General features: G+C 33.7%; 1 protein-coding gene across 2 annotated transcripts in view; it reads left to right on the top strand.

Annotated features, from left to right (window-relative positions):
• Positions 1-269: 269 nt before the first annotated feature.
• Positions 270-27,592, top strand: part of LOC129218415 (serine/threonine-protein kinase 3-like) — an 85,847-nt gene continuing 58,524 nt past the window's right edge. For both annotated transcript variants that reach the window (XM_054852670.1, XM_054852669.1), the window contains exon 1: positions 270-470. In XM_054852670.1, the coding sequence (XP_054708645.1) occupies positions 457-470 (14 nt within the window). In that variant the 5' untranslated portion in view covers positions 270-456. The remainder of the gene's footprint in view (positions 471-27,592) is intronic.

The following is a 27,592-nucleotide window of genomic DNA, read 5'->3' as shown; positions in this document are numbered from 1 at the left end:
CGTTTGCGACTATTTTTTTTAATGAAACTCGAAGGCGAACAAGGAGCCAATCTTGCAACTCGGCGGCAACCCTATCTTTCCCCTGTAACCGGTTGCGCTTTCCGAGCGTAGCTGTTGTCGCAACTCTGCAAACTACGTTTTCATATAGGGACTCTAAATCCGGCCGCTTATGCTTATCCTTTTTATTCCTCTCTCTCTCCTTCTTTTTAGAACTCGAACTTTGTCCACTTTCATTCGGTATGGCAACTCTTCAAAAAAAGAAAAAAAAATGTTGTTTTGTTGGTGTATTTTTAGAGAGTAATGTGAAAAAGTTCATACTCATGGCTCCGTTGTATTATTTAAATAATATAAAGAAACATGCATTTGCTAAGCAAAGGGCGTATTCATTCATATCATTTACAGAAATGAAGCTGTTGTTGTAGGACAATATGTAATTAACGCGGGAGCGCATAGATCATGTCTTCGGAAAGGTATGAGCCAAGTTTTTAAGCCTACTGTTCTTGACGGTTTCCTGTGCAGTATTAATAATGAGAACTCTTTCCTTATCTCACAGGTCCAGAAATACGTTTCCTATAAGCCCTCCATCACCCTCCGCCTACACAGATGTATTTTTTTGATTTGGTGACACAAATGCGCACTCCCAATTTTAAAGATTTTTATCAATTTCATACTAAACAAAACTTTTTGTAGAAACGTCAAGTAGTGTATAACATCTGTACATTTTACTGATTGGTTTCGCATTTTCTTTCAATTAAATTATAGTACTCTCGTGGTTTTTGAGATTTTATAAATAGCGGTACTTAGCATAAAAATTATATCTCAGCTTTATTTCATCTGTTTTTTTTTTTTTTTCATTTTGCTTTTGTGTGTTCGTCGAACAGACCTGACATTCAAACCTTTACTTTTCATATCCTGCTGCTGTAAAAAGCCAATGATTGCAAAATATCTTCAAGGATACTTGTGGACATTTCTTCAAAACTTTTAAAATTTTCTTGTTACTAGGAAGTATACATAGCTCAGAAACACTTATTGTGTCAAGCATTTAAAAGTATGCTTTTTTCTAAAATACTTAATAGATTCTTTTTAGAGTTGCTCTTGGGCCAATCCATGCCACTTCAACCCAGTCATGACACCCATAGTCTCAGATTTTGGTGAAATTTGGCACAGTTGTTCCTTTTATAAAGTTATGAGAGAATGAAAAATTTTTTTGCTGTATCTCGAACGGTTTAGATTTTATGGAATGTCAAAATTGTCTGAATTTTACGATTTTTGCCGATGGCGCGCGTGAAAACTAATTTGCATTTATGCAGAAAATAAATTATAACTTCCCTATTTACCAATGAATATTGCTGAATTTTTTTTAATAAACCTGATCATGCAAGGATTACAGAAAAATACAATTTCATCAATAATTATCAATAAAAAAATATGAAAAATTCCTAAAGTACAATTTATTAAGTTTTTTTGAGAAAGTTTTGAGCTATACTTAAAATGAGATATCTCCAAATGGGTAGTAAATAATCCCTCCATTTTTTTTTTATTTCTGATCTAAAAGATGTATTTTATCACATAAAAAAATAATTTAGGTGGTTTTTACACTCCTTCATTTCAACAAGGGGCACAAAACATTTTTTAAGATAGCTGCATGAAGAAAAAAACATTAACACCAGCCTTGCTCTCAAAGGGTAAAAATCTGACTACTATTATGCAATTTTGTATAGATGAAAAATTAGATTGAATATAAAACACATAAATGGTAAAAATTACATTTAAAACTTGTGATTACAAAAATTAGGTGCAATTGATGAACACTCCGATGAAACATGTTTATTGCAATGACAAATCATCAACTTACCTCAAGGAACATACATAATGTTAAAAAATCTTTTAACGGCACAGGGGTCTGTCCCAGGATTTTTCACAGGGTCCGTTTTTTGTGAAAAATCAAATAATTTTGTGAAAAATCCTAAAAATTTCGCAAAATTTTTTTTTTTTTTTTTGTTAAAACAAAATTTTAGGAATTTAATGGCACAAACTGCATCAATTAAACTTAAAGTTGAGTGTTTTCCTCTTCTACGTCGAGAAAATCATTCTGGGTTTTTTTTCTGATGTTTGGTGGGGGGGGGGAGGGGGGGGCATCGCTCTTTCAAGTATCAATATTTATCTACCATTTCTACATTTCAATATTTATCTACCATTCTACATTATGTTAATTATACTAGATATGTTTCTGTACAGTACTTAAAATAATTGTAACAAAAATATAACTAAATAAAATAAAATTCAGAATAGGTTCAGCATTCAACTCTTAAAAAGCACAGAATTTCGTTTAAAACTTATAAATTCCGTGATTTTAACAAAAATAAAAAGATATTTCAATTGTTTACCTCTTAACAAAGCGTAATAGTCATTAAAAATTCGAAAAATCGGATTCCCATAGCGGATGCAAAGAGATCGCAATTCTCAAAGTGAAGGCATCAAAAGTATAAAAAACGGCTTGTAAAAGAAATATTTTTGATAAAATTATTTTAAAATTGCATTTTAGAGTCCTATTATAAACATATCAATATCTGTGGACACAGTTGACCCCAAAAAATAAAATAACCATCTATTTAGCATTTTAATTTTTGACTCATAACAGAAAATGGAATTTTGCTTTAAAAACTTGAAATGAGAGTTCTAACAGAAATAAAGAGACTTTTCATTTAATTTGAATCCTAATAAAGCGAAGTTAGTTTGAAAAAAGAACAAAATATGATTCTCATATCGGATGTTAAAAGATTGCATTTTTCAAAATGTAGACATCTAAAAAAAAAAAAAAAACGGTAATTAAAAGAGTTTATTCAAAGTCATCCTTGTTAGCATCGAAAAATCAAAACCCATATAATTTTCTCCCAAAATAACAATTAAACATCGCACCACACCGTAAAAACGCAAATATTGACAAGCTGGCAAAATGAGGAGAATATTTTCTAATCAAGTCATTATAAAGGTTCAAACGCCAGACACTAAGTGGTGATAATTTTGAAGTTGGTAACACTATCTGAAGCGATTATATTTTTTTCCTTACCCTTACTATCCCTTTGCAGTTCTAAGTTCATTTCGCAGATATTATTATTGTTTATTAAATCATGAGCAGAGAAAAGTGCTTACCAATGACTTTTCAGAAAAGTTTACAAAAACACCGTTGCTAATTAGCTGTGATAAAACAAACAACCATTATATTTATTTGGCAGTAGCAATTATTTATCGCGTGCAGGAGCATTCCAAGAGTGCCTATTTTTTTTTTTCAAAATTAGCGGATTTTGTATAAGCTGATCCCTCTAATTTGACTTAAAAAAAGGTTCCAAAAATTATCGGTTTATACACAGAAATATGCGTTATTTTGCTTTCAGATTTGCTCTTACAATAAACAATTTGACAGATCCGATCTTGTTTATCGGAAATTTGTGAAGGGTCTGTTTTGTTTGATCGGGATTTTGTGAAAGGTCCGTTTTGTTTGACCGGGATTTTGTGAAAGGTCCGTTTTGGTTGATCGGATTTTTGTGAAGGGGTCCGTTAACGGACCCAAATATCCTCTGGCCAGACCCCTGTTGCAGATAAGTGAACTAATACTTTCAAAAATTGAGCTGACAATATCCCCCCCTTTTTTTCTTCTATTTATGATCTTAAAAAATTCATTTTATCACATTTAAAAATCACCTTTGTAATTTTTCCCTTCCCTTTGTCATTTTTTTAATCTTTAAAGATAGAAATTGTTTCAACTAACTTCTCTGGGAACTTTCAAAACCAAAATGTTAAGCCAAAAAAAGAAAGAAAAAAAAAAGTGATCAACCAGGATAATCCACTGTCATTCATCTTTATTCATCAAGTAATTAAATAAGAGCTCCCCCTCCCTTCCTCCTACACTTCCAAGTGATGAATGAAAATAAATAAAGTAGCTGCACAAACCCCTTGAGAGGCCCAATGAGCCTCTCTTGAGAGGCTCATTGAGCCCCTCCCCTCCCCTTGAAACAGAACATATGACTTGTGTAAAATATACAAGTTCATACCCACATATTATATGATTGGAGATTGTGCAGTTGCACTTAGGGTTTCCCACACATGAAATCATCATAGAAACAGAACTACAAACCTTAACCAGTCAATCATTCAAAAACTGTTGCTTGAGTAACACATATGATTGAGTTTAATACTTTAACTGATTCTTATTTCCAATTACAGAATTTTTAGTTGTAATTAGAAATGAAAAGTTTTTGTTCTAATATTGTAGTTTAAAAAAAAAAAATGCTAGTAAAATTTTAAATTTTGCATGGCTGTAAACTAAAAATGGAGACATGTAGCGTTGGAGAAGTTACGCATAGTTATTGTCATTTGTTGAGTTTTGTCAAGAAAAAGGACACAAAGAGTACTAAAAACCTCTCTGAATCTGAGTTAACTTTATTGAAATTAAGAACAGGTGCAAGCAATGAGTTAAAAACTATTTGTCTTCATCATCAATGTGTGTATTTGCAAAAGTATGAATTTTTACAAAAGTGTTGATGTGATCCTTTTGAAAGACACAAATCTTCAATTCAGAAAGGACTTTGCATTGTAACTTTAGAACTAAGTAGGACTATTTCAGCAAAAGGGATTTCAAGTGAAACCAGGGACAGAAGCTTTGTGCGAATTGCAGGAAACAAGTTTTCTCAATTGAATGAATTTTCTGACGATATTGAAAAAACCAGTGAAAGCAGAAATTCCTCAGAAGAAGAAGATGATGGATTGAATCTTAATGAGTTAAAAAAAATTACAAAAAAAAAAGACAAATCGAGGAACTGAATTCTTCTTTGCATGATATTGGATGCTCCCCAGTGAAATTACATGCACTTGGAGAAACACAGCAAACCATCTTATGGCAAAGAAAAGCTACAGAGAGTTGCATGAAACTGTAAAAGAAAAAATTCAAAATATTCTTGAAGTTAATTTGCCAGAAGAAAAAGATGTCCCAGAAAAAGATATTCAAAAATCCAAAGATCTAGATCAACTTATTTCCATTATTAAGAAAGACTTAAGCAATGCTCCAAAAAAAAACAAAACAAATTCAAATGTTGACAATTCCAGCTGCATTGATGTGGCCAAAAAGGAAAATAATACAGACTTTCAATGCTTCTGATTACACAGTTCGCAAAGCACAAAAACTGTTTAAAGATAAAGGTTTTTTTAGCAGAACCGGAGCCAAGACGGGGGAAAATGTTAAGCTCTGAAACTATTCAATTAGTAGAACAGTTTTATCAAAGTAGCGAACATTCTAGAATTCTGCCTGGAATGAAGGATGTTGTGAGTGGTAAAAAAAACGTTTATGAAAGAAAACGCTTAATTTTGTGTAACCTCAGGGACAGTGGCGGATGGGGCAACATGAACAGGCCCTGGCATTTACAGGCCAGCCGGCCCCCTTAAGATTTGCTCCTTGAAGAGGAGATGCTCCCCACCTTCCTTTACGTTTTTTTTTTTTTTTTTCAGATATAAAAGATAGAGAGGATACATCTAGTTTTAGTAGGGAGTCACCATTAGAATTTGAGTATTCAAATTAGGAGAACTGCGTTTACGAATGTGGAGAAAAAGAATCAAAAATACGAACACCTGCATAGTAAAAATTAATATTCTTGCTGATGATGGGGAGGGGGGGGGGGTTCAGGGGCACTCCCCCGGAAAATTTTCAAAATTATAGCTTCAAAAACGCGTTGTTAGACTTTTTAAATGATCTTGGGCGACGTTTGCGGGAGGGGTATTTGGAGAATTCCCCCAAAACTTTTTCAAAATCAGAGCTTTAAAACGTATGCATAAGCATTGCTTTGAAACACTAGGGGGGGAGAAGGGCGTTGAGAAATTCTTTCTGGGCAAAATTTCTCAATTGAAGTTCCCAAAGCGCCAATTTAGGTGACAATTGACGATCTTTGGGGGAGGGCTATGTTTTTTGGAATTGCCACCCTCTGCAACAGATCTACAAATTGCTTTAAAAGTAATAGGGTACACACTTAGAAAATAGGTAGCAAGAGAGTAACATACTGCCCATTTGAACAATTCATAATTTATACTCTTAGTAAGAAATAAAATTGAAGCATACTTTGACGAATATACATTGAAGCACACACTGAATTTAACATATTTTGGCACTCCTCTCTCTTATCAACTCCAATTTGTTAGAAATTTTAAAATTCAAGGCTTGTAGCCACATTTTTTGCAAAATTTCAAGCATTTGAAAATGAAATTGATTTTTTTCAAGTATTTCTAATTTTTTTTAGGAACGACAACTCACACAACTTTTCGTTATAAGCAATAGCTTTCAACTAAAACGTAAATCCGGCCCTGGAGATGATAGTATAAATAACAAAAATCTCCAAAATATTTTTAAAAAATTGTAAGCGGTAATGGATAACTAAAGTAAAAGTTTTAGAAATAAGTAAATTTTTTTACAAACCAAACTTGCTCTTCAAAATCCTTTGTTTGAATCATCAAAATGAATTTCAATTACATTATAACTTTGAAAGGATTTTTAATTACAGCTAAAACGTGTTACAAATGACTCCATCATTTGACTCCAGTCCTGTTGCCTCGAAACTGGAGAAAAAATAAATAGATTGCCAGTGCCTACAAGTTTCAACGAGCGAATCCCTTTTATTCACAAAGCCATTAAAAAGGAAGTGGTAGGTGTGATTTAATCCCCAGTTACCCTAAAGCAAAAATTACTGAAAAGAGTTCCAGGAAACGATCCGGACCCTTCAGCCTTCAGCTTCACTCTCGGAAAAATGCCTCTCTCTTTGCATCTTCGAATGAAAAACAGCTGTTTCCGTTCCGCAAACTGCTTTTGCAGTCCCGTCCCAAGTAGTGTTCCTGTGCTGGTCCCTGTCTCTGTACCCTGTACACAGATGACCGTGAAATGGTTATCGGTGCTCATCAATGAAAGGGCTAATGAGGTGGGGTGCTAATCGATTGCTTAATCTGGCGCCGAGTGCGTGGTGGGCCGATCCACAAGGGATGAAAAAGAAGGCTTTCGTCATGTATGAGTCGACGGTTTTTTTTTTTAAAGAAGGCAAGGGTCTTCCTAAGATTTTTAAAGATTTGAAATCCGTTTACAAAAATGAGTGAACCAATTTTAGATTTTCCAATGTCGCAAAGTGGTTTGATTTCGCATCTTCTAGACGACAGATTTTTTTCACTGGTTTTTTAAGGAAGAAATGAAAAAAAAAAACAGTTTTTTTTTTGTACTATTCAATTGAAAGATTTATTGCAGCCCAAACCGAGGCGGCCCACCGGGCATTTGCCCGGCTGCAAGCCGGCCCCATCCGCCACTGCTCAGGGAACTGTATTTAAAATTTAAAATAGAATACCCAAATATGAAGATAGGTTTGTCCAAGTTCTATTCATTAAGACCAAAGTGGTGTGTTTTGGCTGGTGCTAGTGGCACACACTTAGTGTGTGTATGCACAATTCACCAAAATGTAATTTTGCTAATTAAGGGGGCGGGAGTGGTAGAAGATTATAAAAAACTTATGTCCTTCATTGTTTGCCAGGACACAAAAAGAGAATGCATGCTGCGACATTGTGATGACTGCCCATCAAAAACCAACCTAATCCAGTTTTTAGGGTCTAAATTCGAAAATTATGAAAATGAAGAACTTGTTGAGTACAGCCAGTGGGTTACTACAGATCGTACTGAAATGATAAGATGTTCAAGCTCAGTGACAGAATTCATTGATATATTGGTTGAAAAATTGAACAAATTGATTCCACATGCATTCATAGCCAAATTGCAAACTTCATTTTTCAAAAATTTAAAAGAAACTGTTTCATCATATATTGCTGTAATATCAATGGATTTTAGCCAAAATTATGGTTTTACAATACAAGATGAAGCACAAGGTTACCATTGGACCTCGCAGTCATGTACTATTCATCCTGTTATGATCCATTGCAAGTAATGAAAAAAATATTTCATCACTTTGCATAATATCTGATGACCTAAAACATGATGTAGCTATGGTGCATAAGATTCAGGAAATAGTAATAGTATTCATCAAAGAGAAACACCCTCAAATCAGGATTGTTCACTACTTCAGTGATGGATGTGCTGGGCAGTACAAAAACAAGTTCAATTTTATAAATTTGTGCATGCACGAGAATGACTTTCAACTAAAAGCTCAGTGGTCATTCCATGCAACTAGTCATGGAAAAACGGAATGTGACGGAATAGGGGGTACTGTCAAATGTGGAGCCAGAAAACACAGTTATCAACAAGAGCTAGGCAAAGAAGTATTAACCACAAATGATCTTTTTGAGTTTTGCAAAACTAGCTTCAAAAATATTCACTTCCAATTAATTTCTTAACAGGAAGTCGATTTAACTCGCCAGACTTTAGAAAGTCGATTTAAATCAGTAGAAACTCTTCCCGGAACAAGAATGTTCCACAATTTTTGATCATTGGATAATTTGGGAAACATTGAAGCAAGAAGAATTAGTAGTGATGAAAAACCAGCTCTCACTTTCAATCTCTACAACAAACAGCAAACTTCAATTGTGAAAATAGAACAGTTGTATTCTGGGTGCTTCATCGCAAGTATATATGACAATTTGTGGTATTTTGGCATGGTGAATGAGCTAAATGAAGAAGAAAAAAATGTTACTGTAAATTTTATGCATCCTCATGCACCTTCGTCATCATTTTTCTGGCCAAATAGGGAGGATATTTGTGCAGTCCCTATTACTCATGTCCTTGCAGTTGTGGAGTCCCCCAAAACAACAACTGGAAGAACTTACCAATTTTCTCAAAACTTTATGAAAACAATCAACTCAATTTTTGAAAATACAAGTTCCCTTATCTGCAATTAAAAGAGTATTTAATATTATGCATGTTCCTTGAGGTAGGTTTTTAAAGATTGCGATTTTCATTACAATGAACGTGCTCATCGAATGTTCATTACAGCATTTAATTTTGTAATCAAAATTTTTAAATGTAATTTTTACCATTTATAAGTTGTATATTTAATATAAAGGTATGCTCCAGACAAAATTGCATAATAGTAGTCAGATTTTTACCCTTTGAGAGCAAGGCTGGTGTTAATGTTTTTTTTCTTCATGCAGCTATCTTAAAAAATGTTTTGTGCCCCTTGTTGAAATGAAGGAGTGTAAAAACCACCTAAATTATTTTTTTATGTGATAAAATACATCTTTTAGATCAGAAATAAAAAAAAAATGGAGGGATTATTTACTACCCATTTGGATATATCTCATTTTAAGTATAGCTCCCAACTTTCTCAAAAAAACTTAATAAATTGTACTTTAGGAATTTTTCTTATTTTTTTTATTGATAATTATTGATGAAATTGTATTTTTTCTGTAATCCTTGGATAATCAGGTTTATTAAAAAAAAATTTCAACAATATTGTTTGGTAAACAGAGAAGTTATAGTTTATTTTCTGCATAAATGCGAATTAGTTTTCACTCACGCCATCGGGAAAAATCGTAAAATTCAGAAAACTTTGACATTCCATAAAATCTAAACCATTCGAGATACAGCAAAAAAAAATTACATTCTTTCTTACATCCATAATAGAAACAACTATGCCAAGTTTCATCAAAATCCGAGACTATGGGTGTCAAAATCTCATTTTTTGGGTTGATTTGACGTGGAATGACCCTCTTGGTAAATTCTAGTTAAAAAGCATCAACATTCAGTCATTACAAAATCTATCTAGCTAAAGTTACTAATTTTGGTATGTAGTAAGCACGTTGTAATTTGTCTAATAAAATCTTTATTTTAACAGTAATGCTTAAGTAATTTGAATAATTATAGTTAATTAGTGTCCTGGAGTTATCCCACTGATGGGGTAATTCTTTGCCATTTATGGTGTAATTATTGGTCACTCTCATATTTGCTGCTAATACAACCATTTTTTATGCACATTATTTAACTAATTAGACTAACTAATTAGACTAAATTTAACTAATTAGATTATTAATTTTATTCAGCTAAATAAACACACTTGGTTATTTCATCGTCAAATACTAAATCAGTTGTCTGGCCAGAGGATATTTCGGTCCGTTAACGGACCCTTCACAAAAATCCGATCAACCAAAACAGACCTTTCACAAAATCCCGATCAGACAAAATGGACCTTTCACAAAATCCCGATCAACCAAAACGAACCCTTCACAAAATTCTGATAAACAAGAAGGGATCTTTCACGAGTAGTTTATTGAAAGAGCAAATCTGAAAGCAAAATAGCGCATATTTCCCATATTTCCGTGGATAAAACCGATAATTTTTGGAACCTTTTTTGAAGTCAAATTAGAAGGATCAGCTTATACAAAATCTGCTAGTTTTGCAAAAAAAAAAAAAAAAAATCCTCACGTTTGCAATACTCCTGCAAGTGATAAATAATTACTACTGCCAAATAAATATAATGCTTGTTGTTTGTTTCTTGGAAAGAAATTAACAGCTGAAAATAAGTTTAGTCTTAAATAATTTTGTTTGTTTTATCACAGCTAATTAGCAGCGGTGTTGTAAACTTTTCTGAAAATGCTTTGGTAAGCATTTTTCTCCTCCCCCCCCCCCCGCTCATGACTTAATGAACAGTAATAATAATATATCTGTGAAATAGAGTTACCAACTTCAAAATTATCGCCATTTAGCGTTTGGCCTTAAACAATTATAATGTCTTGATTAGAAAATATTCTCATCATTTTACCAGCTTGTCAATATTTGCATTTCTATGTTGCTGTGGGATGTTTAGCTGTTATTTTGGGAGAAAATTATATGGGTTTGATTTTTCGATGCTAACAATAACAAGGATGATTAACTTTACACTGTTTTACTTGCCGTTTTTTTTCTTTAACTGTCTCCATTTTGAAAAATACAATCTTTTAACATCCAATATAAGAATCATATTTTGTTCTTTTTTCAAGCTAACTTCGGATGCAAATAAATGAAAAATCTCTATTTTTGTTAGAACAGACATTTCAAATTTTTAAAGCAAAATTCCATTTTCTTTATGAGTCAAAAATTAAAATGCTGAATTGATGGTTTAATTTCATTTTTGCTTCAACTACATCCACAGATATTACTGATATGTTTATCATAGGACTGTAAAATGCAATTTAAAAATAATTTTATCAAAAATATTTCTTTTACAAGCCGATTTTATACCTTTGATGCCTTCACTTTGAGAATTGCGATGTTTTTGCATCTTCTATGGGAATCCAATTTTTTGAATTTTTGATGTTTAATACGCTTTGTTAAGAAGTAAACAAATAAAATCTCTTTTTATTTTTGTTAAAATCATGGAATTTATAAGTTTTGAACCTAAATTCTGTGCTTTTTAAGAGTGCCTTGGGTCAAAAAGTTAAATGCTGAACCCTCGTCTGAATTTTATTTATTTTGTTACAATTATTTTAAATGCTGTACAGAAATATTATTAGTACAATTTAACATAATGTAGAATGGTAGATAAATATTGCTACTTCAGGGAGCAAGTTCCCCCCCCCCCCCCGCCAAATACTAGAAAAACACCCAAGAATGATATTCTCAACATAGGGAACAACAAGAGGAAAACACTCTACTTTAAGTTTAAGTGATGCAGTTTGTGCCCGCTCTAAATTCTAAAATTTCGATTTACCAAAAATTTTTTTTTTGCGAAATTATTTGATTTTTCACAAATTTAATCCACTTTTCACAAAATTATTTTATTTTTCACAAAAAACCGACCCTGTGAAAAATCCTGGACAGACCCCTGCTAATACAGCCGGACCTTGATATAAGATATACCCTCAGGATTTCGAGAATGCGATCTTATGTCTGGTTCGTAAACTTTTATCAAAAAAAAAAAAAAAACATTCGAAAATATAATGCCCATGTTAGATAGGGCCATTAAAATTTTTAGGGGGTTGTTTTGAAGGATATTTCTTTTTTTTTTGAAGGGGGGGGGGCCTTACTCTTAAGAGGGGGGCACTCCTGTGAGGATTCGTCTGGGTCCGGATCTATGTTTTTCCTTTTTTATATCCATGATTTTCTTGTATCCATTATTTTCTCGTCAGTTCCAGAAAATCATTGTTTATGACTGCAGCTTTTGTATCTATCTCTCTTTGGCTAAACTACTGAGCTTGCTACTATTTTTCATGTTTGTCTAAACTGTTTATTTAGCAAGTCTTCAAAGGAGGTAGCTGCAGTAGACCAGTGGCATTGTCGGGATTCTGTTTTTTGAGGGGCCTAAATGCTTACTAGGAATAGGTTATCAGTAGCAAAAAAACAAACTTATTTTAATTGTATAGTTTAGTTTTGAGTATTTAAGACAGGTCAAACACATTTATAGATGCTACCATCAACAATACTTTCGAAGGAAGTGCTGTAGAGTTGCAATTGTATACAGTTTTTGTCATTTCAAGTACTACAGCTAGCAGGGCCAGACTAACACTCTGTCAGTCTGTGCCCCGGCACAGAGCAAAAGATTTGAGGGACGCAAAATTACCTAACCAAAGTAAGAAAGTATCACAACCAGGGCCGCGCCAAGCCTGATTGGCGCCGTCGTTCAAATGTCTTTTGAGCGCTTTTATGCTCTGGCGTTCGGGGAAAATATAGTTAACACGTGGAAAAAGGTTTTGCAAACAAATATATAATGGAAAAAAAAAATACATTTGGCACTTAATTAATTAAAACAAAAATGTGTGAACATTTAATTTTGGAACACGTTTTGGCGTACGTTTTTACTTCATATCTCGAAATTATTTAGAGTACAGCAGCTCCTCTGATATGCTAATAATGCGTTTTGGAAAAAGGAAAATGTTTGAAATATCAAAGTTCACGCCACTGTGAGTATCTATCTAATCTCTAAGTGATAAATAATTAATAAAACTGTTATGCCTGTCAAAACATGACAACAGGAGCAGTGGTGTAACAAGAAAAGTTTTAGTGGGGGCACATTGAAAAAAAAAATCTTTTAAAATTTTTGAAATTAGTAGTTTTAAAAACGCAATTTTAAAAGTCTTTGACGGTGTTCTAGGGAAAAACGGTACAAGGGGCTCAGCGGAAATTTGTAGAAGTTAAAGCCTTAAAACGCGATTATAGGCCATATTTATTGACGTTAGAATAAAAAATGGAACTCTGGGATTCTACCCAACTATTTTTTTTTTTTTTTTTTTTTGTAAAACAGATAGAAATCAATTAATGAAGATTTTTATGGGAAGGAGATTTTGGAGCTCCCCCCTGGAAATTTTTTCAAAATTTAAGCCCTAAAAACTAAAGTAATATTCTGTGATATTAGGAGAAGAAGTTCAGAGGCTATTTCACTCAAATTTTACTTAAGTCATGTTTTCAAAACAAAAATTTTAATGATATTAAAGGAAGGCGGTTCGGAATCCCTTGCCCGAATGTTTTCTGAAATTGAAGTCTTAGAAATGCGATTGTAAGACCATATTTGGTAACATTAGGGCCGACAATCTTTCGAAACTGAAGCTCCAAAAACGCAATTTTAGGTGATTTTCGAATGCAGTTTCAAGCAATGTTGTTTGGTATTCGAGGACTTTCCCTGAAAATTTTGCGAAATTGAAGATATGGAAGTGAAATTTGAGATGCTCCGTAATGCTTTTGGCAACGGGAGAGGGAGAGAATCGGAGGAGTAGCATTTTGAAGACAATCTTACTTTTAAACGAACTAGAAAAGAAGAAAAATAATAAGGAAGAAAAGAAATAGGACGGAGGGCGAAGTAGCTGAACTATTAGCTGTAACTTACTGAAAATTTTTAATTCAAAGATTTCTTTTTGAAAGAAACTGAAGTTTCCCCCAACATCATTTTTTTTTCTTATCAAAATCACTTTGTTTTCCTAAGGCGCTCCTCTCTTCAACAATAAAGAATGTTTTTCAAAAATATTCAACTCGGCATTCTGGAGGTGCATAAATTATAATACAACATATTCACTGCAAGAACCAGAATGGGGGAATAGCAAATTTCTTGCGCTGCTTCGTATGCTCAACCTTCTAAAATTACAGACATACCGAAATAGCATTCATGGCTCCACATATGAAGAAAAATGCTCATGTATGCATAAATTAGCATCATGTGTTTTCAGTGTAAAAGATTGCGCATGTTGAATAATATGTTCAAACACAACAAGGCAATATTTTTCCTTTTAGAAAGGCAACGAGGAGGATAGCTTGTTTTAATGAGCAGTATAATTTCACCATCACTATTAGATATAATGAAAAGTTCAATCCACTCATTTGGTTCTCCACTCATTTGGAGCATTTGATTGGTAGATCTCGGCACCTTTTTGACTCTGGCGCCGTCGTGCGCCGCACGACCTTGAACATAGGGACGGCGCGGCCCTGATCACAACCTAGTTTCTGTAAAAATAAAATTTAGGAAGGGGGGGGGGGAAAGAGGAAAAAAAATCAGTAAGCAAAATCTTAAAAGTAAAAACTATCGAATTGCTATATGACTAAACAGTCTTCAAAGTTTCTCCATGAAGAGAAGGGGGAGGGGGGCAGCATTAAAAATATGTAGAAAAACGCTTTATAAAGTGATAGTGGGAAAACATCCATGTGTAAAATTGCTCATTTAAATTCATAAAAAATGTTTCTACAGCTCTTTTTTTTAATGCAAAAAAGAGTAACAGAAAGGCACCTTTTATTCACAGATGAAGAGGGCGCACTATGAAGCCTCCCGATCATTCACTCTAAACTCAGTCGTTGCCTGAAAATTGTATGAGCTAAAGGATGTTAGTTCTTATGTAATTTTGACTAATTGCATTGATTTAAAAATTATTTTATAGACTGAGAATTGTCGGTAGGGCTCTCACAAAAAAGGGTGTAAGATTTGGAGTAATCTCTCAGTTTTTCAGAGGAGGAGCCCGTCTCTCCAGGGCAATGTCCATTCAAGGGTGCCCACAGGGGGAAGGGATTATTGCGCAAGTTGCGCCATCAAAATTTGGGGGGGGGGGGATTTTTTTTTTCCAGAAGTTTTTTTTTGACATGAAAATTTTGACTTTTGGAAGGAAAAAAATTAATTTATTCAACAAGAAATACATGCATAAATACACCATTTTGACGTACTCATTTTAAAATTTGTTAGCCTGTCCCTTTTTCAATAAAGGGATCATCAAAGGCTGAATGGAGTCAGTGTCCATTGCGAAGCAGGATCAGACGATATGATTTCTTTTTAATTTATTATAAACTAACTGCGTCGCCGACTTTGCAAGATCTACCTTGAAAATAAAAGTGAAGTCAAGTTATGTTTGTTTAACAATCAGGCTTTAAAATTAAAAAATAAATAAATAAAATTTCCTGACTGATTTCGGAAAAATAACCAGAGAGGAAAAATTTTAAGTCTCCCAATTGCAGGAAAAGCCTCAGAACAAAAGCAAAAAATTTATTTGTTCACAGTCGAGAAAAAAAATGGCAACAGATCTTTCTTCTCAATGGTTTCATTGACGATAATTGAAACTGAGCTCGCAGTAGGCAATAAATTTCCGATTTGATATTGATGTTCCTTTGCTTAAAAATGCGTATAACTTGTCTCCTGTTGATTATACGGCCTTGTTGATGATTTTGAAATCCGAGGGAAGTAAATCTACTTCGGGGGTTTGTTTTTTGCTGGGGCTTTCGAATGAGTCTAAAATTGGACAGACCGGATAATTATTTCAAGTAGAAATAGCCTTTTAATGCCATTTAAGGTCCTAAAACTAAATCTAATGGTTCAGTACTTCTTTGCCCCTTGAAAATCCATATACATTCCTTCTTGGATGCCAAAGTATCTCCCTGCCAAATTTGGACAAGATCCGACATAAACTGGATTTGTATCGGGAACGTGCTTACATATATGCACATATATTCTTCGTTTTATTTATATTTTCTGGAAGTAGCACAGTTTATGAGGAATACGTGTAACAGTGATGAGGACTCATTTGCACCAAAACAATCGTTAAGAACTAGTTTTGAAGTTTTCGACTAACATATTTTTTAGCCCATCACTTGCAAATTAATATATTTTCTTCACAAATTAGCTTAAGTTTCTGTAGAATTTTTCATTTTGCCTTACTCTCATTTTTTCTACCATTTTTAAATTGACTGTTCTTTCAATTTATCATCAGATGATTTTTATAAAACTTTCATTGATGTTAGGTTTCACTGTTGGAAGAAGAACAGTTTGTTTTTAAGGTATTTTAATTATTTTTCTTAATTCATTTTTATTCTTTTATATCTAAATTGTATATAGAAGGAAGTATTAAGATTTGTGAAAATTCTTGAGCTATGAATTTCAATGTGTGCTGAATAGCTGAATCAATTTTGAAGATTTCCGAAAAATATCTGTCATAGTGTACTTGTGTTTGACCCATCTTTTTTGGATATGCGACTTCAATTTCGGTAAATTTTCAGGAGAGCACCTCCACTGTAACACCCAAAAAACGCCCTCTTGGTCATTAAGAGTCATCTAAAACTGCGTTTCCAGAATTGTGATTTTGAAAAATTCATGAGGAGATCCCCTGAATCCTTCCCTCTTCTTAACACAATCAAAAATAATCTGTAATTGCCGTTTTAGAGTTTCAATTTCGCAAAAATTGCGGGGAAATGCCACCGAGCTTCTTCTTCACTAACATTATCAAAGATCTATCAAAATTGCGTTTCTAAAGCAACAGGTTCGAAAATTTAGGTGGAGCGCCCCTCTGCATTCCCCCACTCTCGTCAAAATCATTTAAGATCGTCTTAAGTCTGGTTTTCAGAGCTTCAATCTGGAAAGTTTTCTGGGGAGTGCTTCCAAAAACTCCTTTCCCTAATGTCACAAAGTTCGGCTACAATTGTGATTTTAGAGCTTCAATTTCAGAAAACTACCTGGTCCCTAACCATAGATAGCCTGAAATCGTGATTTTAAGACTTCAATCTCGAAAAATTTCCGAGAAAGACCTCCCGAATCTCTTTTCTACCTAACACTGCCACAGATAGTTTAAAACTGTTTTTAGAGCTACAATTTTGAAAATGTTTCGGGGGAGCCCCCAAACCCACTCTCTCTCTCTTACATAACGAAAGAGTATCTACAGTTGCTTTTTAGATACATTGAATTTCAAAAAAAAAAACCTGGGAGGGACCACCGAATCTTTCCAACCGAAGCCATCTAACTTTTCCAATTATCGTCTAAAACTGTTTTTATAACTACAATTTCAAAAATTCTCCGAGGGAGAAACCCCCGAACCCCCCATCTGACTGAATACTATATTTCCGACAAGGTTCAAATTGCTTACATTCAATAATGATTCCATCCCAAACCAGAAAGATGAATCCACTCTCTCTGTATTTTTTCATACGTTTGAAGAAAAAATCTCTAAACTTTTTTTACTCAAGGGCCATATTGTAGGTATTGGGAGGTGAGACGTGTCAACAATCCAACAATATTTCGGTTCAGATGGTCGTAGTTAGCATTCCCCCCCCCCCATTAATTTGGGTGTGAGTTAGGAAATCTAAGAAGCATTATCTTTAACCCTATTTGAAATCAAGAAAATTTTCGGGGGTAATTTGTGGCATTGAGCTTGGGGGGGGGGGGGGGGGGGATGGGCACCACTGGTGTCATTCAACAGTGGCATATATATTAAGTTTTTTTTTTGGAAGGGGCCAAGATGAAGAACTTAGGCTACTCCTCCACTTTTCTTTCGTAATGTGAATATTTTAGAGGTGGAAGCAAGTAACAGATCTTGAGTTTTTCTCTCAGGTGAGGCAAAAATTTGATACTGTTGTCCTATTTATGATTTTTTATTAAATTTTCTCTCTTGCTTTATTTTTTTTTAACATAGAAAAGGAGAGAATTCATAAAACTAAGATAAGTTTAATACTGAGAAATTCTTCATGTGTAACAGTGCAACTTATCAGTTTGAAGCAAAATGGATACTCGGTGGAAATCCCCTAAAAACTTTTTGAAGTTGAAGTTGTAAAAACACCTTTTTAGTCAATCGTTCAGGGTATAAAACAAAGGAGGAGATATGTGTATGGAAAAAGGGGGTTGCTTGAAAGAAATATTCAAAATTGAAGTAAAACATTGTAATTTTTGGGATATATTGGGAATAGGGGAGGTTTGGTTCCTCTTCGGAACTTTTTTCAAAATTAAAGCTAATTTTAGGCTATCTTTGATGACGTTAGGGGATCGGGGTTCCCCTGAACCATATTACTGAACTCCAATTGAAACTGTTCTAAATAAGCAACTTATTTATATGTTATCTTTAGGGACGTTAAGGGAATTGGGATGACTCGAGACAACTCTCCAGAAATATTTCGACACTGAAGCGCAACTCAAGACATTTTTGTTAATTATAGGGGAAAGAGAGATGGTTCCCTCCTAAATGTGTTTTCAAAACTGAAGTCAATTCTAGACTATCTTTGAGATGGGAAGGAAGAGTTCGGGGAACCTCGCTTGAAGGGTTTCCGAAATTCAAAAGCGGAATTTCAGTTTATCTTTAGAGGCATTAAGCAGTAAGGGGTGGTTAGGGATCTCCCTCCAATAATTTTTAAAATTGAAATCTTAACGACACAATTTCAGAACAATTTTCTCGTACAGAATTGTTTCAAAATCGATTTCCTAAGAACGCATTTTCCTTAGATGTTTTTATGATATCAATTTCCCATTGTTACTTCAACGAATAATTAAACTTTCCTTTTAATTTCCTGCGGGGGAGGAGAGGTACAGGGTGTAGCGTTTTGAAGATTCTTATTTGCAGACAGAATAGAAAAAAGAGGGAATAAAAGATTGAGATGGAGTGTGTTATTTGCTGCCTAATAATGTGCACCTGTTGAAAGTTTTTGGTTCAAAGATTTCTTTTTGAAAGAAGGAAGATTTTACCCACAACATTATTTGTTTTTTCTTATTAAAGTAACTTCGTTTTCAAAATACACGTTATTTTCTTCTCTTGAGTAAGGGGGACGCGGACCCCTGGCCTGTCTGGTTGCACTGCTGCCTGGTGCCATCTAACGTATTATTATCATTATTTATTTATTTTTTGGAGATAAAAACAACGAAATTATTTATGAGTAAACTTAAACCAAATAACAATAACTACCCTTATTTAATTTTTTAAAAAAGAATTTGAGAGGGCCCTGGGTTCCTCTCTATCTCTTGCCTGGTCCTTTCTGGCATGCCGGAAAAATGGAGGTTAGGAAAAAAAATATTAGTATAAAAAATATGTTCAGCTTAAAAATGAATATAAGTTCTCTACATAGCTTATTAGTACTTATAAACAGTTTAATTTTGTAAAAATATGTACTAACAATGTCATTTGTTATTTTACAAGAAAAATATGGTTTAACAACGAATAATTTTATAAAAATCAAATTTAAACTAAGTGAGCAGACATTTAAGCAGTAAGTTACCTCCCCTAAACCAGTCCTAAAGAATTTACCATGGCTATTCAATAAGTAAATATTAAACTTACCCCTCTAAAAAGAACCTAAAATAATTTATTTAAAAAAAATTATGAACAAATCGCAGTAACGACAATTGGTCCTGAAATGATTACTTTATTGGCATAAAATGAAATTCATTAATAATGACCTACCATAAATAACAAGCACATACTATATGTAAGCAGTTCTCAAAAGGTGGGAGCAAACACAGACCTCAACTTTGAAGCTTCAACACCAAATAACTTTCATTTTAATTAACTCAAAAATTTTTGAGTTAAATTATAATACTGTATAGAGACAAGAATTGACATAAATTATGGAAAAATTGCTCTTCAAATGCCCTTAAAAAAAATTTTCTTTGCTAAAAGGCACAATTTTGGACATACCAAAACGTTAACTGAGCAAATGTACCATTAAAAAATATTCTTTTTTAATTATTTCTATACGTTTCAAAAAAAAAAAAAAAATTAAAGGTATAAATCTTACACTGAATAATTTTTTGTTAATATTTTACACAAATAACAAAAGTAAAAACAGATTATTTACTTTGTAAACGATTTTAGAAAAAAGTAAGTTTGAAATTTGATGTATGTCCAAAAGTTGCGATCTTTATAATGCTATTATTTGAGGACTAAGTATATGATGTTTTCGTTTTAAAGGCATTTATCGATCCTAAGAATCAATTTTTAATTGTTTAAAAGTGTTTTCATAAGCTTTTATGCAGTATCTTAGAAGAAAAATAATTTTTCTTAAACATACATGTGAGATGTCCAAATGGTGTTACGATCTTGACGCCGATAATTGTCCGTTTATTCATAATTTTTGATCATCCACTGTCTTCTAACCTCAATAATAAAGGTTATTATAATGTTATCTTCTGTAATCCATTGGTATTTTGCGTAAATAATACGTTACACATTGAACAATACATAAATTACAGTAGAAACATGGCTGGTTATGATCGAACGAAAGCCATTTTGCGCTAAAATCGCCAAGCAAACTCCGTTGGCGACAACACAGTGTACGATAAGCTAAAGGTTACCAAAGGGGAAATCCAGTTTGACAAATGTAGTTTTTCGTCAGCTGCACCAGTTTTGGCGACTTTATCACCTGCGCTAGCAATTTTTTTCCCCCCGCTTTTATTATTTTAGAATTTTTTTTTTCTCTTTCTTTTCGAAACATAATTTAACGATCTCCAAATAGAAATACGAATTTCTTTTTTCAATAATTATTTTTAGACATCGTTTTAATTTTTATGACATTAACAAAAATATTCATTGATAAAACTGGTGTCACTTTTTACATTTGTATTATTTTTAATTTGAAGCTTTTTTTACCTTTCATCAACTTTTTCAAAATCATTCCAAAACTTTATTATATGTAAAGTGCAGTATGTATAGCCATTAAAGTACTTGATTAATATCCTCTTTATTATTAAATTGCAAAATTCAAAAAGTAGTAAATAAAATTTTCATTGGAAAAGTTAAAAATCAGATTAACAATTGTCAAAAATGGTGAAACTTACATTAAGATGATGTCCAAAATCCGTTACCTACAGGACAACAATGTCCAAAATCTGTTACCTACAGACTGCTGATTTAATTTGCTAATTAACAATTTTTACAAATACCAGCTGTCTTTTCATGTTCATATATTGTGTTCTAGGTATGCATACTATAGAATAAAAGCAAAATTGATGTCAAATTTGAAAATTTTTGAAATTGCTCAAAGTTAACTTTTTGTTCCCACCTTTTGAGAACTGCCCATGCAATACACATTTTTTTTTTTGAAAGAAGGTTACTTTCGGGATTTATTTAAATTCAAATTTCCCGGCAGGCTGCTCAACCTCGCTTTTTTCCGGAATGCCGTATAATGCGGGGTAATACGGTATTTTTAATTCCAAAAAAGTCTTAAAAAGGCTCCTCTAGCCCCATCATTTTTGACATAAGCAAAAATCGTCTAAAATTGGGTTTTTCGAGCTAAAATTTCGTGGGAGAGAATCCCCAAATCTCATCCCTTTACTTAACGTTGTCAAAGATGGCCCACAAACGCGTTTTTAGACCTTCAATTTCAAATTTTTCTGGGACATCCATCTCATTAAAACCTTGTTTTCTGAACTAAAATTTCGAATCGTCTAAAATTTTGCATTCAGGACTTCAACTACGAAATGTTCCAGGGAGCAGTTTCCAAGCCCTCTTTTCCTAACATCATCAATGCTAGTCTAAAATGACATTTTTGAAACTTCAAATTTCAAAGAATTTGTGTGGGAAAGTACCTGAATCCATTTCTCAAACAATCATAAATGATATGGCATATAATCACATTTTAATGCTTCAATTTCGAAATGTTTTCGGGGGAGTTTCCTTATCTCATCGCACCTTAAAGACAGGGCCGGATTTAGGGGAGGGCAGACGGGGCTACTGCCCCGGGGCCTCCACAATAAAGGGGCCCCCTATAGTAAAATTTTTACAAAATATCCTAACTTTTACGAGGACCTAGCTGTCTGATGAATATTAACTTGGTAACCCTTTAGCTGTTTTTGAACAGTTGAAAAATTGACTAAAAAAATATATTAAGTTTTTTGTAAAATCCTCTAAATAACTTCTGTTAATTGTTTTTCGAAATGAAACATTTTCAGTCAAAGTTATGATAAATATTTACATCTAATTATTCAGTTACCACATGCTATTTTTTGCCTGGGTGTTAAAAAATGCAATCTCTATTTATTTGGGTGGGGGGGACAAAGTTCAATAGGGGTGCAGTTTTTCACCTTAACACGGAGTGGTTCAAAAACTAAATCCGGCCCTGCACCTAGAGTAGACTGAGGGTATAAATTACTAGAACCAAGTATTAGGTAGCAAAAAAAGTTTTTTTGATGTTAAAACTCGCACATCTTTATATTTTTTATCGCTCTTGTTTTAAAACATAACAAGGATATGAAAACTATATTTTATATTAATTTTCTATAGGGTCTATAATTTTGGGGATCCTCATAGGCTGAGGGACCTCTGGTCTAGCCCTAATGGCAAATAAAGCTCTGCTTTTGTGTATACTTATTTGTATGTTTTACTGCATAATTATGAAATTTTTCTAAGAGAATTCAGAAATGTCATCTAGTTAACGGGCTGTCAGTCAGTTATCAAGCTTTTCTAATTACTGTAATTTTTTAGTGTATTAATATTTTTGGAATCAAATGCCATATACTGTAAGGTTATTAATTGATCCCAATTAAAATTTATGAAAAATTCCTTTTGCTCTCAGACGAATCTCTTATTCAATCCGTATTACTTTTCTCGCAGGTTGCATTCATGTCGGTCAGTTACCATGTTTTTAACATTAAAAAAAAAAAAAAAATCTAAAATGAAATGTAGAAATTTAATTAAACCATTAAATTCTGCTTGAAGAAATCAATGAAGTAGAATTGTAGTTTGTAATGTTAGTCATTTGCCGTTATGTCAATCAGTTACCAACTTGTTCTAAATACTGCAAATATTTATTTACTTTAATTGTTATGTTGTGCTACCTGCCAGCAGCAGGACAATGTGGTTCCGTCTATTGGCAGCATTTTCAACGTTTTGTAACAACTTGGATTTTTTTTACTTGAAAAAAAAAAAAGACTGTATCTGTCGCACCCGTAATATGCGCCGCATATAAAGGGTTTTTTACTTTTTTTCTTGATGCGTCATGGCGCTTATACTGTAAAATACGGTATATATAAGTACCAAGAGTTGGATGATTGTTTCCACGATTTAATAACATATTAAAAAATAACTAAAAATCATACTTTTCTTGCTTTTTCATAAAATTGTTGTAAATATTAAAGTTATAGATGTTATTCACAATAATCCCACTCAACCCTATCTCATATAAAATTATACAGTGAAACCTTTGAATAGCGAACAGTCAAGGGACTAGAAGTTTTGTCCGTTATTGAGAGGTGTCCGCTATTAGGAGGGACTACTTAATTTTCCTTTTTAAAATGGATTGTTGTTCCCTTTGTAGAACACAATCGAAACAATTGCGAAAGGTTTACTATATTTTAGGTCAAGTGTAATTAATCTTTTTTTTTCTTAATAAAGGTATACTGACAGCACACACTTGTCTTAAAAAGCATTTAATCAATTAAAGTAATCAGTTAAAACAGTTTGACATCTCTTTTTTGCATTACAAGCTTGTTTCTCAATATAAATATTTAAATCATTTACCTCAGCAAGTCCTTCAGTGTCCCCTTTTGCTCAGGAAAAAGTTTTTCAATTCTTTACTGTATTTCAGTGCTTCCGAAAAGTCTCTAATTGTCAAACATCATTTTCAATCGCAGGAAGAACATCATCGTCAGAAAGAACACATAGTTCAGTTATGTTGTGAGAAATGATATTTGAAATGTTCAAGTTCTCTTCCTCAATCCACAAGTTTTCATCAATTTGAATGTAGTCTTCAGCACTGACTTTTGAATCCAATTGAACCATTAAGTTCTTTTTCCTCTTCTGCTCCTCCTAACTGTCAGGTATCTTTTCACTCCTGAATGAAAATCCTGCCTTTTTGAAACATTTTGCAATGCTCCCAGGTTCCACTTTTTTGAGAGCTGGCGTGATCCACAAAACAGTATCCAAAGCTGTTACAGATTTTGCTAATTCTTCACTAGATTTACACGAAGAAATCTGCGAAAGAATGCCTGACTAGAAGCTTTTTGTAACCTACTTTAAAACTCCAAATAATTCCCTGACCCAAGGGTCGTAATACAGAGGAGTTGTTCGGCGGCAAAAATTCTAACTTAACATTTTACAGTTTTAAGTCATCAGGATGAGATGTGGTGTTATCCAGAAGGAGAATTATTTTTCTAGCTTTCTTCTTCATCCTTTTATCCAAATCTACTAACCAATCTTTCATTATTTCAGTCGTCATCCACGCTTTCTTATTTGATTTCCAGGACACCCTAAGTTTATCTACATCAATGTTTTTGAAACATCTCGGTTTTCTTGCTTTTCCGATAACAAGAGGAGCTTCAAACTCGCCGATCATATTGCAACACAGTAAAACAGTGAGAGGTTCTTTAGATATCTTTCTTGCGCTACATTTGTCTCCCTTTGAGCATATGTTTTTTTTAGAAGAATGTGATAAAAAAGACCAGTTTCTTTGGGGTTGAAAATATTTTTCTCATTATATCCTTCGCACAGCGATTTCAATTTCTCTATCCAACCCATAACATGAGCTGGGTCTACGGACTTCTCTTTGCCACAAATGGATTTAAAAGAAATGTTGTGCAGTGCTCGGAATTTTTCAAGTCATCCATTTGACGCCTTAAAAGAGTCAATCTCTCAAGTTTTTCCCAGCTTCTGTGGCTTTTTTTTTGAATTAATACTCTGCTTATTGGGGCATTCTTTGCACGAGCAGATCAGAACCATTTCATGGCAACCTCGTCAATTTCACTAGTTTCTGTTTTACGAAACTCTAAATTTTTTTAATTTTCATTCGAACTCACAATTTACAATTTTCTAGTTTCGTCTTTATCTTTTAAAATTTCGCTGATTTGAGTTTTCCCAACTTAAAAATGATTGGCAAGACAACGCACACTTATTTTTAGCCACATTACCAGCGGCGGCGAGTCAGCAGAGCAACCCGCCCCCCCACACACTTTTTATGGTTAATTTATTTTATATCGAGTATTACTAGTGCATGTTTGACAGTTGGCACATGAGTGCAAGACCTTCCGTCTTAGGACGGATTTCCATCTTGGACAAAATTTCCGAGACGGAGGTCAAGACGGAAAGAAATTCGATGACTTCAGTTTTTACTTAAAAAGAAAAATGGAGTGTTTAAAAAATATGGTTTAATATTACTCTTCTTCATTTTGCATTAAATGCGCTGGCGACAATGAAAGTTTGCCGCCTGCGTTGAAAGGTTCAACTTTCAAAAAACCAATCATATAATACATTTCAAAAACAATCAGAATTTATCACAGGATATGAACATAGCGATATAACAAAAGCTACTTTATATATTAGAGGTAAACATTTAAAGCAGTTTAAAAAATTGTAAATGGCAAATTTCGATACCCAAAAATAACTTTTACTGAGTTGGTAAAATACAAATTTTAGAAATAGATCGAGTGAAAATGCCATTAGAAGTTCTAATTTTTACGACTCTTATTTTGTTATCTGAACCCTTTACGGTTTCCACAATACGACCAAGTGGCCACTGTAACGGGGGTACGTTGGGTTCCTTTAAAAGTACCATCGTACCAACTTCAACATTATCCTTAGCAAATTGCCACTTGTTACGCTGCTGTAAGTGATTCAAATAATCAGTCTGCCATCGTTTCCAAATTACTTGCACATAATTTGTTAATTTTTGCCACTTAGACAATTTACTTTCTGGAATGTCCTTTAAATTCGGCTCTGGAAGTGCAAGTAGTGGGCGGCCAATTAAAAAATGACCAGGGGTCAAAACTTCATACTCGTTCACATCGGTTGATAAAGGAGTAAGTGGACGGGAATTCAGAATTGCTTCTATCTGAACCATTACAGTGGTAAATTCCTCGAAACTTAATTTATTATTACCTACGGTCCTTTTTAAATGATGCTTAAAGGATTTCACACCTGATTCCCATAGCCCTCCAAAGTGAGGAGAACGAGGGGGAATATTTTTCCAAACAATTTCTTCAGACAATAAATAGTTATTTAACGTTGAGGTAGGCGTGTCTGCTTGTGCCAGTAATTTCTTAATTTCAGAATTCGCGCCTTTAAAATTGGTTGCGTTATCACTGATAATGCTTGAAATTTTTCCCCGCCTAGAGATAAACCTCTTCAGAGAAGCAATAAATGCCTCCGAGGTTAAATCGGAAACAATCTCCAAGTGAATGGCATTTGTAGAAAGACATATAAAAATATAAATGTATACATTAACAATTTTTGCCTTTCGAAGGTTACTTACGCGAATTTGAAATGGTCTACAAAAATCGACACCACTATTGACAAAGGGGGCAACTGGGTTTACTCGTTCAGAAGGCAATTCTCCCATTAACTGCAATGGCGAACTTGGGTTATTTTTGAAACAAACATTACAGTTATGCACAATCTTTCTTGCAATGCTTTTGCCATTAATAGGCCAAAATTGCAGCCTCACAAAATGAAGCAATCCCTGGGCACCAATATGAAAGTATCTTTTATGAAAACTTTCAAAAATTAAATAAGTTAATTTGCTATGTTGAGGAAGGATTAACTGATGCTTGGCATCAAACTCAATGTGAGCTTTAGTAAGGCGTCCTCCTACTCTTAAATTATCATTTGAATCCACAAAGGGATTTAGGGACGAAATTTTACTTGAGCCTGAAATACCTTTTCCATTCTTTAAGGCCGCAAGTTCAGGCCCAAAATGCCTTACTTGCACCTTATTAACAAGAATGGTTCGAGCTCAATGCAAGTCATCCAAAGAGAGGGAGGATTGACTTCTTTCTTCCTTTCTACACTTCCGAGAAAATACGAGAATAAACCTTAAAATTCTCAATAATTTAAAATAATCATTAGTTACATTTAACAAATATTCAAAAAATTCATCATTTTCTGAAATAAGAAATGTATTAATGTTAAAGTTCTTAAGTTCTAGTTCATAAGCAGGATCACAAGAAAAATCACAATTTTCAGTTGATGGCAGTTCACCTTGTAAAAACTCCGGACCATTCCACCAAAGTTCATTCGAAACGAGGTCCTTGACTGTGGTACCTCTCAAGATCAAATCAGCCGGGTTATTTTCCGAACTCACCCACCGCCAACTGCAATTACCGGTTAAGTTCACAATCTCCGCCACCCGATTGGCGACGTAAGTCTTGAGATTTGTCACGGGAGTGTTGATCCACCATAACACAATAGTGAAATCTGTCCAGCAAAAAGTTTTAGATATTGGCAGCTCCAGAATAAGAGAAATCTTATTCACCAATCGCGCCAGCAGCAGAGCTCCACAAAGTTCAAGTCTGGGAATGATTAACATCTTTAAAGGGCATATTCTAGATTTGCTGCACAAAAGTCTGGTTGTGAAATTTCCAGATGTATCAACACAACGCAAATAAATTACTGCTCCATAGGCACGTTGAGATGCATCCGAAAATGCATGAATTTCAAATGCATCGGTGTTATCGGCAATCACTGGTCGTTTTACACTAATTTGATCAACTTGCCGGAGCTGAGC

This window comes from Uloborus diversus, chromosome 3 (genome assembly GCF_026930045.1).
Source record: "Uloborus diversus isolate 005 chromosome 3, Udiv.v.3.1, whole genome shotgun sequence".
In the NCBI taxonomy this organism is placed as follows: Eukaryota; Metazoa; Arthropoda; class Arachnida; order Araneae; family Uloboridae; genus Uloborus; species Uloborus diversus.
Note: the sequence above shows the minus strand (reverse complement) of the source record. Positions and strands in the feature narration are given on the sequence as shown.